Here is a 20,308-nt window from a genome sequence, read left to right as displayed (position 1 = left end):
TAGTTTTCCATCCATGCAGTGAGTGAATAGGTCACATGGTAAAATGTGTGTGTTTTATAAATCTAGTATCTACTGTTGCGCCGACCGATGAGTTCTAAATAGACACACTTAGCCTCCTTTTGATAACATATTGACAGAGATTAAATCGATCAAGGGACTTGCGGGGTTCATTACGTAAAATGCATCTCATGGTCTGATTGACTGACCTCGTTGAACTGGACAGGTTAGCCTGCGCTGACTTCTCTCTCTTATGTAATACTCTAAATGGGTTGTCCTGGGTTTCACAATGCCGTTTGACCACTTAAAAGGTCTGGCTTCTAAGGGGAGGTCTGTGCTGTGCTCAATGCACTATGCAACAGGCTTCCTCAGTACCCGGGTTATCATTCCATTCATGTTGATGGTGTTGACATCACAGGGGTCTGAGCTTCAGATATATTCACCCACATTATTTAAAATGACTGATAAATGCAAGAGTTTTTTCGGGTAGGATTGATTGATTAGATTACCTGCAGTGCAAATGTAAATCATTCACATGAATGAATCACCATCAATCAGAACATAGATGAAGATTGTTTAGGTGATGATAGCTAAGCACATCTTACATTTCTCTACCGGTGCTGGCCGCATTTTTTTTGTCCATTAAAATAACATCAAATTGATCAGAAATACAGTGTAGACATTGTTAATGTTGTAAAGGACTTGTAGCTGGAAACCCCTGATTAAAAAAATTATAATATCTACATAGGCATACATCACTCCTGTGTTCCAATGGCACGTCGTGTTAGCTAATCCAAGTTTATCATTTTAAAAGGCTAATTGATCATTAGAAAACCCTTTTGCAATTATGTTAGCACAGTTGAAAACTGTTGTTTAAACCAATTTAAAGAAGCAATAAAACTGTCCTTAGACTAGTTGTGTCTGGAGCATCAGCATTTGTGGGTTCGATTACAGGCTCCAAATGGCCAGAAACAAAGAACTTTCTTCTGAAACGCATCAGTCTATTCTTGTTCTGAGAAATGAAGGCTATTCCATGCGAGAAATTGCCAAGAAACTGAAGATCTCGTACAACGCTGTGTACTACTCCCTTCACAGAACAGCGCAAACTGGCTCCAACCAGAATTGAAAGAATAGTGGGAGGCCCCGGTGCACAACTGAGCAAGAGGACAAGTACATTAGAGTGTCTAGTTTGAGAAACAGACGCCTCACAAGTCCACAACTGGCGGCTTCATTAAATAGTACCCGCAAAACACCAGTCTCAATGTTAACAGGGGAGATGCAACTCCGGGATGCTGGCCTTCTAGGCAGAGTTGCAAAGAAAAAGCCATATCTCAGACTGGCCAATAAAAATAAAAGATTAAGATGGGCAAAAGAACACAGACACTAGACAGAGGAAGATTGGAAAAACGTGTTATGGACAGACTAATCTAAGTTTGAGGTGTTCGGATCACAAAGAAGAACATTCGTGAGATGCAGAAAAAATGAAAAGATGCTGGAGGAGTGCTTGACGCCATCTGTCAAGCATGGTGGAGGCAATGTGATGTTCTGGGGTTTCTTTGGTTGTGGTAAAGTGGGACATTTTTACAGGGATAAATGGATCTTGAAAAAGGACGGCTATCACTTAATTGGAGCCAATTTCCTCCTACAACACGACAATGGCCCAAAGCACAGCTCCAAACTATGCAATAACTATTTAGGGAAGAAGGAGTCAGCTGGCATTCTGTCTATAATGGAGTGGCCAGCACAGTCACCGGATCTCAACCTTATTGAGCTGTTGTGGGAGCAGCTTGACCGTATGGTACGTAAAAGTGCCCATCAAGCCAATCCAACTTGTGGGAGGTGCTTCAGGAAGCATGGGGTGAAATCTCTTCAGATTACCTCAACAAATTGACAACTACAATGCCAAAGGTCTGCAAGGCTGTAATTGCTCAAATGGAGGATTCTTTGATGAAAGCAAAGTTTGAAGGACAAAATTATTATTTCAATTAAGAACCATTATTTATGACCTTGTCAACGTCTTGACTATATTTCCTATTTATTTTGCTCATTTCATGTATGTTTTCAAGGAAAACAAGGACATTTCTAAGTGACCCCAAACTTTTGAACGGTAGTGTACAGTTGAAGTCAGAAGTTTACATACACTTGGATTGGAGTCATTAAAATTCGTTTTTCAACCACTTAACAAACTACAGTTTTGGCAAGTCAGTTAGGACATCTACTTTGTGCATGACACAAGTCATTTTTCCAACAATTGTTTACAGACAGATTATTTCACTTATAATTCACTGTATCACAATTCCAGTGGGTCAGAAGTTTACATACACTAAGTTGACTGTGCCTTTAAACAGCTTGGAAAATCCCAGAAAATTATGTCATGGCTTTAGAAGCTTCTGATAGGATAATTGACATCATTTTAGTCAATTGGAGGTGTATCTGTGGATATATTTCAAGGCCTACCTTCAAACTCAGTGCCTCTTTGCTTGACATCATGGGAAAATCAAAAGAAATCAGCCAAGACCTCAGAAAAAAGATTGTAGACCTCCACAAGTCTGGTTCATCCTTGGGAGCAATTTCCAAATGCCTGAAGGTACCACGTTCATCTGTACAAGCAATAGTACGCAAGTATAAACCCTATGGGACCATGCAGCCATCATACCGCTCAGGAAGGAGAGGCGCTCTTTCTCCTAGAGAATAATGTACTTTGGTGCGAAAAGTGCAAATTAATTCCAGAACAGCAGCAAAGGACCTTGTGAAGATGCTGGAGGAAACAGGTACAAAAGTATCAGTATCCACAGTAAAACGAGTTCTACATCGACATAACCTGAAAGGCCGCTCAGCAAGGAAGAAGCCACTGCTCCAAAACCGCCATAAAAAAAGCCAGACTACGGTTTGCAACTGCACATGGGACAAAGATTGTACTTTTTTAAGAAATGTCCTCTGGTCTGATAAAACAAAAATAGAACTTATTAGCCATAATGACCATCGTTATGTTTGGAGGAAAAAGGGGGATGCTTGCAAGCCGAAGAACACCATCCCAACCGTGAAGCATGGGGGTGGCAGCATAATTTTGTGGGGGTGCTTTTGTGCGTGTAAGGAGGCCTACTAACCTGACTCAGTTACACCAGCTCTGCCAGGAGGAATGGGCCAAAATTCACCCAACTTTTTGTGGGAAGCGTGTGGAAGGCTACCCTAAACATTTGACCCAAGTTAAACAATTATATATCACACACACACACACACACACACACACACACACACACACACACACACACACACACACACACACACACACACACACACACACACACACACACACACAGTACTAGTCAAAAGTTTGAACACACCTACTTATTCAAGGGTTTTTCTTTATATTTACTATTTTCTACATTGTGGAGTAATAGTGAAGACATCAAAACTATGAAATAACACATATGGAATCATGTAGTAACCAAAAAAGTGTTAAACTTATCGAAATATATTATATATTTGAGATTCTTCATTTGCCACCCTGTGCCTTGATGACAGCTTTGCACACTCTTGGCATTCTCTCAACCAGCTTCATGAGGTAGTTACCTGGAATGCATTTCAGTTAACAGCTGTGCCTTGTTAAATACATTTGTGGAATTTCCTTCTTAATGCATTTGAGCCAATCAGTTGTGTTGTGACAAGGTAGGAGTGGTATACAGAAGATAGACCAATTTTGTAAAATACCAAGTCCATATTAGGCCGTGAACAGTTCAAATAAGCAAAGAGAAATGACAGTCCATTATTACTTTAAGACATGAAGGTCAGTCAAGTGTTTAACAAATCAAAATATTAATGTTTAGAGCCTGGAATGAGTAGGTGTGTCCAAACTTTTGACTGGTACTGTATATATTTTTTTATTTTAGTAATTTAGCAGATGCTCTTATCCAGTGTGACTTACAGTTAGTGCATTCATCTTAAGATAGCTATGTGAGAACCACATATCACAGTCATAGTAAGTAAATTTTTCCTCAATCAAAATCAAATCAAATTTTATTTGTCACATGCTTTGTAAAAAACAGGTGTAGACTAATAGTGAATTGCATAATTACAGGCCATTTCCAACAATGCAGAGAGAAAGAAAAATAGAGAAATAATAGAAAATTAAAACACATAATAATAGATATACAATGAGTAACGATAATTTGGCTATATACTGTACACGGGGTACCAGTACTGAGTCGATGTGCAGGAGTACAAGGTAATTGAGGTAGAAATGTGTATATACATGGATAACGAAGAATAAAGTGACTGGGCAACAGGATAGATAATAAACAGTAGCAGCAGCGTATTTGGTGAGTCAAAAAACAGTGAATGCAAAAAGGGTCAATGGAGATATCTGGCCAGACTAACTGTTTAACTAACTATTTATCAGTCTTACGGCTTGGGGGTAGAAGCTGTTCAGTGTCCTGTTAGTTCCAGACTTCGGTACCACTTGCCGTGTGGCAGCAGAGAGAACAGTCTATGACTTGGGTGGCTGGCTATTTTTAGGTCCTTCCTCTGACACAGCCTGGTATAGAGGTCCTGTATGGCAGGGAGCTCGGGCCCAGTGATGTACTGGGCCGTCCACACTACACTCTGTAGCGCCTTTGCAGTCGGATGCTAAGCAGTTGCAATAGCTATCAGTAAAGTCAGAGGTTGTAAGTGGGGGAAAAATTCAAGTGCAAGTATTCAACATTCAAAGATACTAATAAAAGAAAGGCCCACAAAAAGTATAGTGCTCTTGTGTTTTATTCGTGCACCCAATCTCAACCCTTGGCATGGGCTTCTGGCAGTGAAATGCCTATGGTGGATAGAGTTCAGTACATCATGAGGCTGGGAGTGGGAGCTTGGCTCTGGCTGTGGTTCGCCTGTCATTAGCAGACAGAGACAGGCATGTGATGGGGAAACCTCAGGGGATAGCAAGTCTGCTCTCTCTATGGGTTTGCCCAGCCTAGTGAACCCAGTATTTCCTGTTAGAACCCTGCTTCACGTAGTCTGTGTCCCAAATGGCACCCTTTTCCCTATATAGGGCACTACTTTAGACCAGGGCCCATAGGCAGTGCACTATGTAGGGAGTAGGGTGCTACTTGGGATGCAGACACCAGTACATGTTCATAGTAGTATAATGGGGAATTTAAAACATGAATAAATAAACACACTGACTGGAGGTGAATTAGGACTTGTTTCTACATTCCACATCATCATAATAAAGGTGCATCTCCATGGTTGTAATCACAGTGCTGTCTGGCTGTCTTAACGTCAGCTCTTTGGTATCTCAACTTGGACATCCCGTGGAAAGCGGAGAGGAGAGCACGGGTGGAACTCATGTCTTGCTATCTGTAGAACACGCTGAACAACTCCGCTATGCTGGGGTAACATTTTTCAGATGGTTGTGCAACTTGTTGATGACACTGAGAAGGCAGCTTGATGCATGTTCATTCCCTGTCATTATTCATCAGCTTGTTATGCTTATAGTACATGAATCATACTGAATGGGTTCAGATTATAACCTCTTCTACGCGACAGTTAAGTTGTAGAGACTGATTGTTCTATAGCTTTGTTTATCTACAGGACTGTCAAACATGAATGTTATTGTGGCAGAACATTGTTATTGTATTATTGTCCTGAGTCTGACAGCCCTGGACTAAGTGGAGATCTATCCATGAGTTTAGAATATTGCTTTGTTGCAGACTTTGTTTTGGTATTGGCGAAATGGATGCTCAGACCAAATGATCCCCACATACTTGATGAACAGACATTCTTACTGAATACCATGCAGTGTGCCTGTCTATATCAATTCAATTCAATTTCAATTCAAGGGGCTTTATTGGCATGGGAGACATGCGTCAACATTGCCAAAGCAAGTGAGGCAGGTAATAGAGGTCGACCGATTAATCGGAATGGCCGATTAATTAAGGGCCGATTGCAAGTTTTCATAACAATCGGAAATCTGTATTTTTGGACACCGATTTGGCCATTGTTTTTTTTTGTTGTTGTTGTTTTTTTACACCTTTATTTAATCTTTATTTATCTAGGCAAGTCAGTTAAGAACACATTCTTATTTTCAATGACGGCCTAGGAACGTGGGGTTAACTGCCTCGTTCAGGGGCAGAACGACAGATTTTTACCTTGTCAGCTCGGGGATTCAATCTTGCAACCTTACAGTTAACTAGTCCAACGCTCTAACCACCTGCCTCTCATTGCACTCCACAAGGAGGCTGCCTGTTACGCGAATGCAGTAAGCCAAGGTAAGTTGCTAGCTAGCATTAAAACAATCAATCAATCATAATCACTAGTTAACTACACATGGTTGATGATATTACTAGTTTATCTAGCGTGTCCTGCGTTGCATATAATCGATGTGGTGCGTATCGTTGCTCCAATGTGTACCTAACCTTAAACATCAATGCCTTTCTTAAAATCAATACACAGAAGTATATATTTTTAAACCTGTATATTTTGCTAAAAGAAATCCAGGTTAGCAGGCAATATTAACCAGGTGAAATTGTCACTTCTCTTGCGTTCATTGCACGCAGAGTCAGTGTCTATGCAACCGTTTGGGCCGCCTAATTTGCCAGAATTATGTAATTATGACATAACATTGAAGGTTGTGCAATGTAACAGGAATATTTAGACTTATGGATGCCACCCGTTAGATAAAATACAGAACGGTTCCGCATTTCACTGAAAGAATACATGTCTTGTTTTCGAGATTAAAGTTTCCGGATTCGACCATATTAATGACCTAAGGCTCATATTTCTGTGTGTTATCATGTTATAACTAAGTCTGTGATTTGATAGAGCAGTCTGACTGAGCGGTGGTAGGGCACCAGCAGGCTCGTAAGCATTCATTCAAACAGCATTTTCGTGTGTTTGCCAGCAGCTGTTTATGACTTCAAGCCTATCAACTCCCAAGATTAGGTGTAACCGATGTGAAATGGCTAGCTAGTTAGCAGGGTGCGCACTAATAGCGTTTCAAACGTCACTCGCTCTGAGACTTGGAGTGGTTGTTCCCCTTGCCCTGCAAGGGCCACGGCTTTTGTGGAGCGATGGGTAACGCTGCTTCAAGGGTGGCTGTTGTCGTTGTGTTCCTGGTTCAAGCCCAGATAGGAGCGAGGAGAGGGATGGAAGCTATACTGTTACACTGGCAATACTAAAGTGCCTATAAGAACATCCAATAGTCAAAGGTTAATGAAATACAAATGGTATAGAGAGAAAAAGTTATATAATTCCTATAATAACTACAACCTAAAAGTTCTTACCTGGGAATATTGAAGACTCATGTTAAAAGGAACCACCAGCTTTCATATGTTCTTGTGTTCTGAGCAAGGAACTGAAACGTTAGCTTTCTTACATGGCACATATTGCACTTTTACTTTCTTCTCCAACACTTTGGTTTTCCATTATTTAAACCAAATTGAACGTTTCATTATTTACTTGAGGCTAAATTGATTTTATTGATGTATTATATTAAGTTAAAATAAGCGTTCATTCAGTATTGTTGTAATTGTCATAACTAAATAAAATAAAAATCTGCCGATTTAATCGGTATCGGCTTTTTGGTCCTCCAATAATCGATATTGGTATCGGCGTTGAAAAATCATAATCGGTCGACCTCTACTTCAGAGTGTTTTCTATCCAATAGTAATAATAATATGCATATATTAGCATCTGGGACAGAGTAGGAGGCACGCTATTCATCCAAAAGTGAAAATGCTGCCCCCTATCCCAAAAAAGGTTAAAGAGTTTTAGTATAGCCAATTGGAATTTGTTGTCTGTATATTTGATCATTTCATTGAGAATACCATCAAAACCACATGCCTTTTTAGGTTGGAGGGTTTTTATTTTGTCCTGTTGATCATTCAAGGTAATTGGAGAATCCAGTGGGTTCTGGTTGTCTTTAATAGTTGATTCCAAGATTTGTATTTGATCATGTATATGTTTTTGCTCTTTGTTCTTTGTTATAGAGACAAAAAGATTGGAGAAGTGGTTTACCCATACATCTCCATTTGGATAGGTAATTCTTTGTGTTGTTGTTTGTTTAGTGTTTTCCAATTTTCCCTGAAGTGGTTAGTCTATGGATTCTTCAAGTACATTGAGCTGATTTCTGACGTGCTGTTCTTTCTTTTTCCGTTGTGTAATTCTGTATTGTTTTAGTGATTCACCATAGTGAAGCCGTAGACACTCAGGTTTTCCGGGTCTCTATGTTTTTGGTTGGACAGGTTTCTCAATTTCTTTCTTAGATTTTTGCATTCTTCATCAAACCATTTGTCATTGTTGTTCATTTTCTTTGGTTTTCTATTTGAGATTTTTTAGATTTGATAGGGATACTGTTAAGATTTTCTACTGCCAAGTTTACACCTTCACTATTACAGTGGAACGTTTTACCCAGGAAATTGTCTAAAAGGGATTGAATTTGTTGTTGCCTAATTGTTTTTTGGTAGGTTTCCAAACTGCATTCCTTCCATCTATAGCATTTCTTAATGTTACTCAGTTCCGTTGACTTTGATGCCTCATGATTGAGTATTGCTCTGTTCAAGTAGACTGTGATTTTGCTGTGGTCTGATATGGGTGTCAGTGGGCTGACTGAGAAAGCTCTGAGAGACTCTGGGTTGAGGTCAGTGATAAAGTAGTCTACAGTACTACTGCCAAGAGATGAGCTATAGGTGTACCTACCATAGGAGTCCCCTCAACGCCTACCATTGACTATGTACATACCCAGCGTGCGACAGAGCTGCAGGAGTTGTGACCCGTTTTTGTTGGTTATGTTGTCATAATTGTGCCTAGGGGGGCTTATGGGGGAGGGAATGCTGTCACCTCTAGGCAGGTATTTGTCCCCCTGTGTGCTGAGGGTGTCGGGTTCTTGTCCGGTTCTGGCATTTAGGTCGCCACAGACTAGTACATGTCCCTGGGCCTGGAAATGATTGATTTCCCCGTCCAGGATGGAGAAGCTGTCTTCATTAAAGTATGGGGATTCTAGTGGGGGGATATAGGTAGCACACAGGAGGACATTATTCTCTGTTAAGATCATTTCCTTTTGAATTTCTAGCCAAATGTAAAATGTTCCTGTTTTGATTAATTTAATGGAGTGGGTTAGGTCTGCTCTATACCAAATTAGCATACCCCCTGAGTACCTTCCCTTTTTCACACCTGGTAGTTTGGTGGATGGGACTACCAGCTCTCTGTAACCTATATCAGACGGTATCTGTATCTGTAGGTTTGGCCCAGCGGATGGACAAGCAGCAGCAGGTTGTTCAACATCTGTTCTAAAGTCTGTCTAATGACTGGACTAAACTACATCATCTCTGACTGACCACTGGGCTGTCTTTCCTTTCTCCCCTTCATTGTCTGTAGGCCTCCCATGTTGCTGCTCTTTTCCCTGTCTCTCTGTAGCCCTATTCTGCTCTTCATGGAGCATTGAATTTGTCTTCGAGCTGCCATCAAAAGCCAGTTTCCTGGTTCTAGTTTAATGGCAAATCAACTCCCTTGAAAGTGCTTGTTAGAACAGGAATAGGCTTCATCTTGGTCCAGGAAACCAGCCCCATACTGCCAGTGCACAATGCAATCCAATCATTCAGCTAAAAACATTTAAAATAATCAGATAGGGGAACTACTGTGAACAGTATGTTTCCCTAAGTGTCTGCTTTTATCAGAATCCCCAATGGTGAGCAATAACAGAGAGAGAGAGAGTGAGTCATCTTTACTGTTGTGTGTTCAGCAATCAGACGTTTGTCTCAGCTGAGCTCTGGAGACAATATCAAACTGTACTGCCTGTCAGTAGACCAATAAAGACCACGAACATCCTGCGATTGTTCAGGTCTTTTAATTGCCAGATGTTCTCAGATTCATGTGAGGGGTTGCAGCGTAACTCATGGCCCTTCTGGACATCTGGATCCAATATGTGTAAAAAGCTCTAGCTACGTAGAATCCAACAATTACTTCTTGAACATGTTGAGCGTATCGGGTTTTGCTTTAAGGGCAACAATCAGCCTGGTATGTTGTCTAAAGTTGAAGTACACTTTGGGTTCTCAAGATTATCACTTAATCTGATTCTGCATATCATGAGTTGTATTTGTTCAAACATTGTTTTAGGTTTTCTCTCAAACTTCCTTTCAGTAATCCATGCAATACTACACTATAATAGCCTAGTAATAATGTTTGTTATAGTCATTGTTAATTAGAGATATGTCATAGGCATCAGCAATACCAGTCAAATGACAAGACAAATTTGTATCAGGTTTGGGACCAATACCATTTCAATTCAATTTCTTAGAATTGCTCAAATTGCAATGGAATTGCAATGGACTCTCTCAGGTCAGCTCAGTGGCCGTGTGTTTTGCAGCTGGTACTGGATAATCACCTGGACTGTTACAGTAGGAACATGTGTGGGTGTGAATGAGCGAAGCCACGTGAAACAACCTGGGGCACTGCACACACCCTGTTTTCCCCTGCTGACTCACCTTGGTACAACAACCAGAACAGGTGTGGCTCCGAGGCTCACTGTCTCAGTGTTTCGGAGGGAGTGAGGCACACCACATGTTGATGGAGTGTGTAATATACTGTATGTGCCTGTGTGTGTTAGAGGATGAGTGGGGGGGAATTAAAAAGTAGTGCATCATGGGTAAAGGGAATTAATGTAAAGCTCAGCGTGCAAACGTAGGCTTTAAAATCTCTCTCAATCTCACTCTCCCCAGAATGCTCTCTGAGTGCATCAGATGTATGTACAGTATATTCCCTCTGTCATGTCTCGACTAAAGAGAAACCTAAAGAAATGAGATAATAAACAGAAGAACATCAGTTAGTATTGCTAACAGCATCCTGATTATTACAAGCTGCTCTTTGAAATGGAAGATATTAAATATCCCCAGTCTGGCTCTTTGTTCTTTGTCTTTGATAAAAGGAGAGGAAAAACACGCTGTCTGATGCTTCAGAGAGTATTGCTTTACTGACGCTGACCTGTGTGTCTTTACTGACGCTGACCTGTGTGTCTTTACTGACCCTGACCTGTGTGTCTTTACTGACGCTGACCTGTGTGTCTTTACTGACCCTGACCTGTGTGTCTTTACTGACGCTGACCTGTGTGTCTTTACTGACCCTGACCTGTGTGTCTTTACTGACCCTGACCTGTGTGTCTTTACTGACGCTGACCTGCGTGTCTTTACTGACGCTGACCTGTGTGTATTTACTGACCCTGACCTGTGTGTCTTTACTGACGCTGACCTGTGTGTCTTTACTGACCCTGACCTGTGTGTCTTTACTGACGCTGACCTGCGTGTCTTTACTGATGCTGACCTGTGTGTCTTTACTGACGCTGACCTGTGTGTCTTTACTGACCCTGACCTGTGTGTCTTTACTGACCCTGACCTGTGTGTCTATACTGACGATGACCTGTGTGTCTTTACTGACGCTGACCTGTGTGTATTTACTGACCCTGACCTGTGTGTCTTTACTGACCCTGACCTGTGTGTCTTTACTGACGCTGACCTGTGTGTCTTTACTGACCCTGACCTGTGTGTCTTTACTGACCCTGACCTGTGTGTCTTTACTGACGCTGACCTGTGTGTATTTACTGACGCTGACCTGTGTGTCTTTACTAACCCTGACCTGTGTGTCTTTACTGATGCTGACCTGTGTGTGTGTCTTTACTGACGCTGACCTGTATGTCTTTACTGACCCTGACCTGTGTGTCTTTACTGACGCTGACCTGTGTGTGTGTCTTTACTGACGCTGACCTGCGTGTATTTACTGACAATGACCTGTGTGTATTTACTGACAATGACCTGTGTGTCTTTACTGACGCTGACCTGTGTGTATTTACTGACAATGACCTGTGTGTATTTACTGACAATGACCTGTGTGTCTTTACTGACGCTGACCTGCGTGTATTTACTGACAATGACCTATGTGTATTTACTGACAATGACCTGTGTGTGTGTCTTTACTGACGCCGACCTGTGTGTCTTTACTGACGCCGACCTGTGTGTCTTTACTGACGATGACCTGTGTGTCTTTACTGATGCTGACCTGTGTGTCTTTACTGACGCTGACCTGTGTCTTTACTGACAATGACCAGTGTGTCTTTACTGATGCTGACCTGTGTGTCTGTACTGACCCTGACCTGTGTGTCTTTACTGACAATGACCTGTGTGTCTTTACTGATGCTGACCTGTGTGTCTTTACTGACCCTGACCTGTGTGTCTTTACTGACGCTGACCTATGTGTGTGTCTTTACTGACGCCGACCTGTGTGTGTGTCTTTACTGATGCTGACCTGTGTGTCTTTACTGACAATGACCTGTGTGTCTTTACTGATGCTGACCTGTGTGTCTTTACTGACGATGACCTGTGTGTCTTTACTGACGCTGACCTGTGTGTATTTACTGACCCTGACCTGTGTGTCTTTACTGACGCTGACCTGTGTGTATTTACTGATGCTGACCTGTGTGTCTTTACTGACGCTGACCTGTGTGTCTTTACTGACAATGACCTGTGTCTCTTTACTGACGCTGACCTGTGTGTCTTTACTGACGATGACCTGTGTGTCTTTACTGACGCTGACCTGTGTGTCTTTACTGACAATGACCTGTGTGTCTTTACTGACGCTGACCTGTGTTTCTTTACTGACGATGACCTGTGTGTATTTACTGATGCTGACCTGTGTGTCTTTACTGACGATGACCTGTGTGTCTTTACTGACGATGACCTGTGTGTCTTTACTGATGCTGACCTGTGTGTCTTTACTGACAATGACCTGTGTGTCTTTACTGACGCTGACCTGTGTGTCTTTACTGACGATGACCTGTGTGTATTTACTGATGCTGACCTGTGTGTCTTTACTGACGATGACCTGTGTGTCTTTACTGGCGCTGACCTGTGTGTCTTTACTGACCCTGACCTGTGTGTCTTTACTGACGCTGACCTGTGTGTGTGTCTTTACTGACGCTGACCTGTGTGTGTGTCTTTACTGACGCTGACCTGTGTGTCTTTACTGACGCTGACCTGTGTGTCTTTACTGACGCTGACCTGTGTGTGTGTCTTTACTGACCCTGACCTGTGTGTGTGTATTTACTGATGCTGACCTGTGTGTCTTTACTGACGATGACCTGTGTGTATTTACTGATGCTGACCTGTGTGTCTTTACTGACGCTGACCTGTGTGTCTTTACTGACGATGACCTGTGTGTCTTTACTGACGCTGACCTGTGTGAATTTACTGACAATGACCTGTGTGTCTTTACTGACGATGACCTGTGTGTCTTTACTGACGCTGACCTGTGTGTATTTACTGACGCTGACCTGTGTGTGTGTCTTTACTGACCCTGACCTGTGTGTGTGTCTTTACTGACGCTGACCTGTGTGTGTGTCTTTACTGACGCTGACCTGTGTGTGTGTCTTTACTGACGCTGACCTGTGTGTGTGTCTTTACTGACGCTGACCTGTGTGTGTGTCTTTACTGACCCTGACCTGTGTGTCTTTTCTGACGATGACCTGTGTGTCTTTTCTGACGATGACCTGTGTGTCTTTTCTGGCGATGACCTGTGTGTCTTTACTGACGATGACCTGTGTGTATTTACTGACAATGACCTGTGTGTCTTTACTGACCATGACCTGTGTGTCTTTACTGACGATGACCTGTGTGTATTTACTGACAATGACCTGTGTGTCTTTACTGACCCTGACCTGTGTGTCTTTACTGACCCTGACCTGTGTGTCTTTACTGACGATGACCTGTGTGTCTTTACTGACGCTGACCTGTGTGTATTTACTGACAATGACCTGTGTGTCTTTACTGACCCTGACCTGTGTGTCTTTACTGACCCTGACCTGTGTGTCTTTACTGACGATGACCTGTGTGTCTTTACTGACGATGACCTGTGTGTCTTTACTGACGATGAACTGTGTGTCTTTTAGAGGTCGACCGATTAATCGAAATGGCCGATTAATTAGGGCCGATTTCAAGTTTCTATAACAATCGGTAATCTGCATTTTTGGACACCGATTGTGGCCGATTACATTGCACTCCACCAGGAGACTGCGTGGCAGGCTGACTACCTGTAGGTCTTCAATCCAACCATGTTCCTGAAGACCTACCCTCCTGTAGGTTTTCAATCCAACCATGTTCTTGGAGACCTACCATCCTGTAGGTTTTCAATCCAACCATGTTCCTGGAGAGCTACCCTCCTGTAGGTTTTCAATCCAACCCTGTTCCTGGAGACCTACCGTCCTGAAGGTTTTCAATCCAACCATGTTCTTGGAGACCTACCATCCTGTAGGTTTTACTTTAGCTTAGACGTGGTATACTGGTCATATACCACACCCCCTCGGGCCTTATTGCTTGATTATGCAACATAAACTGGATGTGCCTGGTGCAAAGAGTGCTCAATCACATTTCCATTCTTGTTTGGTCTGTTCTCATTTGTACATCCCTACTATTGTAACAAAATGGTAAAGTTGTTCTCTAATACAAGATGTTAATGTTGTGGATTGAATGGGTTCTGTGTCTGCCACGACCACATGATTTAACCTACCTAAACGCCCACAGGATTTAACCTGCCTAAACATCCACAGGATTTAATCTGCCTAAACGCCCACAGGATTTAACCTGTCTAAACACCCACAGGATTTAGCCTGCCTAAACACCCACAGGATTAAACCTGCCTAAACACCCACAGGATTTAACCTGCCTAAACACCCACAGGATTAAACCTGCCTAAACACCCACAGGATTTAGCCTGCCTAAACACCCACAGGATTAAACCTGCCTAAACACCCACAGGATTTAACCTGTCTAAACACCCACAGGATTTAACCTGCCTAAACACCCACAGGATTTAACCTGTCTAAACACCCACAGGATTTAACCTGTCTAAACACCCACAGGATTTAACCTGCCTAAACACCCACAGGATTTAACCTGCCTAAACACCCACAGGATTTAACCTGCCTAAACACCCAGAGGATTTAGCCTGCTTAAACACCCTCAGGATTTAACCTAAACAGCCACACCCACACATCGTTAGTTCAAGAAAAACTATTTTTAGTAACTGAAGAGGTTGAATTTTACTGTTTGCTTAGAGCTTTGTGGAACGTCAGAGTAGTGCTTGCTTGGATGTTTGGGAAGCTGATCTCTTTCTCTGTGGCCTTGTGTGTGCCTTGTGTATATGACCTTTCCCAGGAGGAAAACTGACAGCAAGGGAAGACCCTCTCATCTCAGTTTGTGTAAATTATTCACTGAGAGATTTTTGTGCATGAACCCAAAATAAAGTACTGGCCGCTGTCTGACCCTAACCCGACTGGGGGCTGCACCGTCTGCTACCACAGATGGCTGGGTTTCATTTTTCTCTCCTGCGGTTCTTAGATTGGCTTTTGGGCCAACCCTGGTTTGCGTCTGAAATGGGACCCTATTCCCTATATAGTGCACTACTTTTGACAAGGGCCCATGGTATTTGTATTTGATTTGAGACCTGAATGGTATTTATCTTGTGATTTCGGGATTGGAGTTGCATCATATTCCCCCCTCAGTTAGTTTGACACTACTTTTGGGACGATATTCTACCGATACTATGACTCCAAGTATCGATAAAAATATAATATGTATATTATTATAATTGTTAATATTTTTGCTAGGTAGCGTTAGCTAGCGCAGTCAGCTGTACCTGCACCAAAACTCTGGTATTTGTCTTCCTATAGCCAACAGGTTTTCATTACTTCTATTTCCGTCTCTTCTCCCTCTGCAGCAGACACATAGTGAGCAAGTATTGAATCGCAGTACATATTGTATAGGCAATACATATTGCAATACATATTGTATAAGTATTGTGATAATATTGTATCGTGCAGTCCCTGGCAATTTCCAGCTCTAAAACCCAGAAACCTCAAATATTATTACTATTAACTTAATATTCTTGTAAATTTTTGGTTTAAGCAATAGCAAAATGCTGTGATATCATTTTATTTTGCTTTTCTCCTTTCATTGTGATTCTCTCTTTCTTTCTCAAATCTTTTTATCTTTCTCTCCTCTCTCTCTCTCAGCAGAAACAGTGGGAGTTGAGTCTCTGGCTCCTGCTTAATGAAAGCTCACAGATATGAGTCACATGATTTACTCTCACAACATCAGAATCGCTCCCTCTTCAAAGACTAACATCCTGCAATTTGTTTTGACTAGCCCAGTCTGGATTATAGAAATCACTTTGCTTCTGCTCAGACTCACCGTCTTGTGGGCCAGAGAGATAGAGAGGAGGATAGAAGCAGCCAGCACACTGTTTGAAGACATTTAACCTTTTATGAGACAGTGTCGTTACCGTATGAGGAAGTATATTTCCAGTTAGGTAGTAGGATGCAGGATGAAGAGAATGACTAGAAGGGACAGTAGATGAAGGATGTTTAAAATGCAGATCACATTTACGTGCACCACAGAAAGCTGTGTTTCTGTGTGTGTGTGTGTGTGTGTGTGTGTGTGTGTGAGTATTTAGGCATGTACAGGCAGGGGGAATTACAATATGTTTCATGGTGAGCTTAATGAATACTTGAATACTGAATACTTGAATACTGAATACTTTGGGGCTGCAGGGAGCCTAGTGGTTAGAGCGGTGGACTAGCAACCAGAAGGTTGCAAGTTCAAATCCCCGAGCTGACAAGGTACAAATCTGTCGTTCTGCCCCTGAACAGGCAGTTAACCCACTGTTCCTAGGCCAGTCATTGAAAATAAGAATTTGTTCTTAACTGACTTGCCTGGTTAAATAAAGATAAAATACAATGTTTCTTTAACACTCTCATAATGATTATTATGTGCATTTTATTTTTGCAGAAGTGCCTGCTGTACAGTAACATATGAAGACCATTTAGAAACTGGGTGGTTCGAGCCTTGAATGCTGATTGGCTTACAGCCATGGTGTAACAGACCGTATACCACAGGAATGACAAAACATTTATTTTGACTAATTATGTTGGTAACCAGTTTATAATAGCAATTAGACACCTCAGGGGTTTGTGGTATATGGCCAATATGGCCAATGGCTATGGGCTGCATCCAGGCACTCCGCGTTGCGTCGTGCAGAAGAACAGCTCTTAGCCGTGTTAAAATTGGCCATATACCACACCCCCCTGGGCCTTATTGCTTATGCAACCTCTTCACCACAGTGAGCTGAGAAGCAGACAGTGATTCTACCCAGTCAGTGCAATTATCACCACAGTGTCTGTGTTTGAATGTACAGTGAGCTCCAAAAGTATTGGGACAGTGACACATTTGTTGTTGTTTTGACTGTGATTTGAAATGAAACAATGACTATGAGGTTAAAGTGCAGACTATCAGCTTTAATTTGAGGGTGTTTTCATCCATACCGGGTGAAGAGTTAAGAAATTACAGCACTTTTTGTACATAGTCCCCTGATTTTAAGTATTGGTATAAATTCACTTATGTGTATTAAAGTAGTCAAATGTGGTCCCATATTCATAGCACACAATGACTACATCAAACTTGTGACTGTACAGATTTGTAGATTTGTGTTGTTTCAGATTATTTGGTGTCCAACAGAAATGAATGGTAAACAATGTATTGTGTCATTTTGGAGTCACTTCTATTTGTAAATAAGAATATAATATGTTTCTAAACATTTCTACATTATGTGGATGCTACCATGAAAATACGGATAACCCTGAATGAATCTTGAATAATGATGAGTGAGACTAGGAACAGGCATAAATATAATTTGGTCCCCTAAAATTGGGGACGACGACGAGGGCACTATGTACAAAAAGTGCTGTAATTTCTAAACGGTTCATCCAATATGAATGACAATACCCTCAAATTAAATCTGACTGTCTGCACTTTAACCTCATAGTCATTGTATCGTTTCAAATCCAAAGTGCTGGACTACAGAGCCAAAACAACAACAATTGTGTCACTGTCCCAATACTTTTAGAGCTCACACTGTAAATCCTAGTCCTGCTGTGTAGGGTCACAGAGAGGAATAGAGCAGGTTGAGGCCCCTCAGTATAACTCTATTCTCGTTCTCTCTTTCTCTCTTCATTTTTTTCTTTATTTTGTTATTTTCTTTCTGTCGCTCTCTCTCTCTGTCTGTCTCTCTCTCGGTTTATGTGTTGGGTGGTTTATGCTACCGCCCCTGGAAACTGGTCAACTGTGCACATCCACATGACCAAATATGGTGATGCTATACTGGATGGGGGTACAAACACCTCTACATGGTCATCATACATGGTGTGTGTATCACAGTATCAGAGAATCTTTCACCTTCTAGTCTACAGTGGGGGAGAATGGAGACAGGAGCCCTGCAACGTGAAGCACATGATGATGAAGGGTTGGCTTGTTACTAAACATCAAACCACTTTGCTTTTATCTAGTTATTTGAATCAATCAGACTCTGGCATATTATGTGTAGTGTAGCACTGTGTTTTCTCTATAGAGAAGCCAGCAGTCCAGTGATGACTCTCTCCCGTTGACATGGGACTCTGTGTCTCTTTACCTCGACTCATTGTTGGATCTGGTTGTGTAGCTGTACATTTAGGCCTGTGTTTTGGAACTCAGCCACCCACATTTGAGTGACATACACCACGCCCTGGGGATGACATTACCACAACTTTGGAGGGTGATATAGACCACACCCTCGTTGTTAGAAGTAACGTACATCACGCCCTTGGGGTGACAAATACCTGGTGAAACCACTCCGACCATGTGTTCCACTAACAGTTTCCCCTTGTCTCCTTCTATAGGGAGCCGTTGTGAGAGACGGTAACTTTCCCTAGAAAGTGCCCAGACCCCGCCACTGCCAAGCCATGGCCCCTCGCAAGCGTCCAGGGCGGGGCTTTTCTGATATATTCTGCTGTTTTAAAGGGAGTGATCACCCGGAGATCACCTACCGCCTCCGTCATGACAGTAACTTCACCCTACAGACCATGGCGCCTTCCCTGCCCATGCCGCCTGAGGAGGAGCTGGATGCCATGTTCTCTGAGCTTGTGGTACGTACTGTTCCAGGGCTGGGCTTGGCCCACTGCCATGCTGACATGCTTACTCTTGCTCTCTGTCTCTCTCTCTGTCTGTTTTTCTGTTGTCTGTCTCTCTGTCTCTCTCTACTCTGCCTCTCTTCCCCCATACAGAGCTGCTGGTTGGTACTTGGTTCAGCTCGACACTATAAATAGATGACTAGTAAAGGGATCTTGCCATAAAAAGAACTGTTATCCACGATGACGTTTAAACAAAATGATTGCGTTGGACGTAAATGTTTTCGTTTGGCTTTCATTTATTACATGATTACAATCGAATCAGAAGCTTTCAGGACTGTGAAGTATTTAACTAGCTTAATCACATGTGAGGGATACGTGGACGGCTGCCATGTTGGAAGGCGAAGCAGCCAGGTCTGCACTTGCTTTTCTTCAACTCTGTTTCCAGGTCCTGGCTGTGTTATTGACTCATAAATACTCACTAAGGGACGGGCTCGTTTTTGATATACTTTATGTCCTCTGATATACTCTATCTTTGCTTGTTTCCAGCAAAGTCAATGTTTCTTGACTGTAATATAAAGGTGCTTTACTAATAGCTTGAGTACACTGAAATACACGTAGACTGCCCTCTGCACAGCAACCATACAGTATTTCAGATAAAGGAACGTTCAGAAAGCTTAGAGGCCCATGGTTTCCTGTTTGTATGGTCATCACAGTGTTAACTAAGGGCCGGTGCTCATGCCTCTATGAAGATAGAAAATGGCTTGTTCCTAGTCCTCATTCTCATAATCCCAACCTCTCTGTGACCAAACCTCTCTGTGATCTTCCGGTTCCTCTCACTACGGATCCATTGCAGGGTTAACTGCCGTGAGTGAGACCATACAGCTCATCTTCATTTAGCTCTGCAAACTCCATTGAGCAGGGTGCCAGTGAGCGTCTGTGCAGGCAGGGGCCACGAGCGCGTGACAGTGCCTGTCCCCTCCCAGCAGCAGCCAGCAGAGCAGCCAGCGGTACGGTTGGACTCCTCGCCTCGCAGGGCTGCACGCGCTCTGCCGAGTCACTCGTCCCTGGCACTGGCCAAACAGGCCTCCTGCAGAGAACCCATCTGCAGCCATTGTGTCCTGACGGGACCTCTCACAATGGGCCAAAACAGATATGTCAAACAGTGTCAGCCTAAACCCTAGTCTGGTAAACAGCCTGGCTCAATGCCTCAGGACGAGGGAAATATGGCTTGGGCCATGTTCAGTGGGCACGAAACGGAAGAAAATAGTCCAAAACACTGATGGACGAGGGGTTGTTGCCAACCATCTTCGAAAGGAGAAGATGAATACAGGATACATAGTGAGACCT

The 20,308-nt window shown here is 42.5% G+C and overlaps 1 protein-coding gene across 3 annotated transcripts in view; it reads left to right on the top strand.

The window, feature by feature from the left end:
• The window catches only part of daam1a (dishevelled associated activator of morphogenesis 1a), a 70,862-nt gene that overhangs the window by 17,796 nt on the left and 32,758 nt on the right, over positions 1-20,308 (top strand). For 2 of the 3 annotated variants that reach the window (XM_036962823.1, XM_036962822.1), the window contains exon 2: positions 18,731-18,976. In XM_036962823.1, the coding sequence (XP_036818718.1) occupies positions 18,794-18,976 (183 nt within the window). In that variant the 5' untranslated portion in view covers positions 18,731-18,793. Of the gene's footprint in view, positions 1-18,730; positions 18,977-20,308 lie in introns of those variants that run through there. The other variant, XM_036962824.1, reaches the window with a different exon arrangement.

This window comes from Oncorhynchus mykiss, chromosome 25 (genome assembly GCF_013265735.2).
Source record: "Oncorhynchus mykiss isolate Arlee chromosome 25, USDA_OmykA_1.1, whole genome shotgun sequence".
NCBI classification, from domain to species: Eukaryota; Metazoa; Chordata; class Actinopteri; order Salmoniformes; family Salmonidae; genus Oncorhynchus; species Oncorhynchus mykiss.
This window is presented reverse-complemented; position numbering and strand designations above follow the sequence as displayed.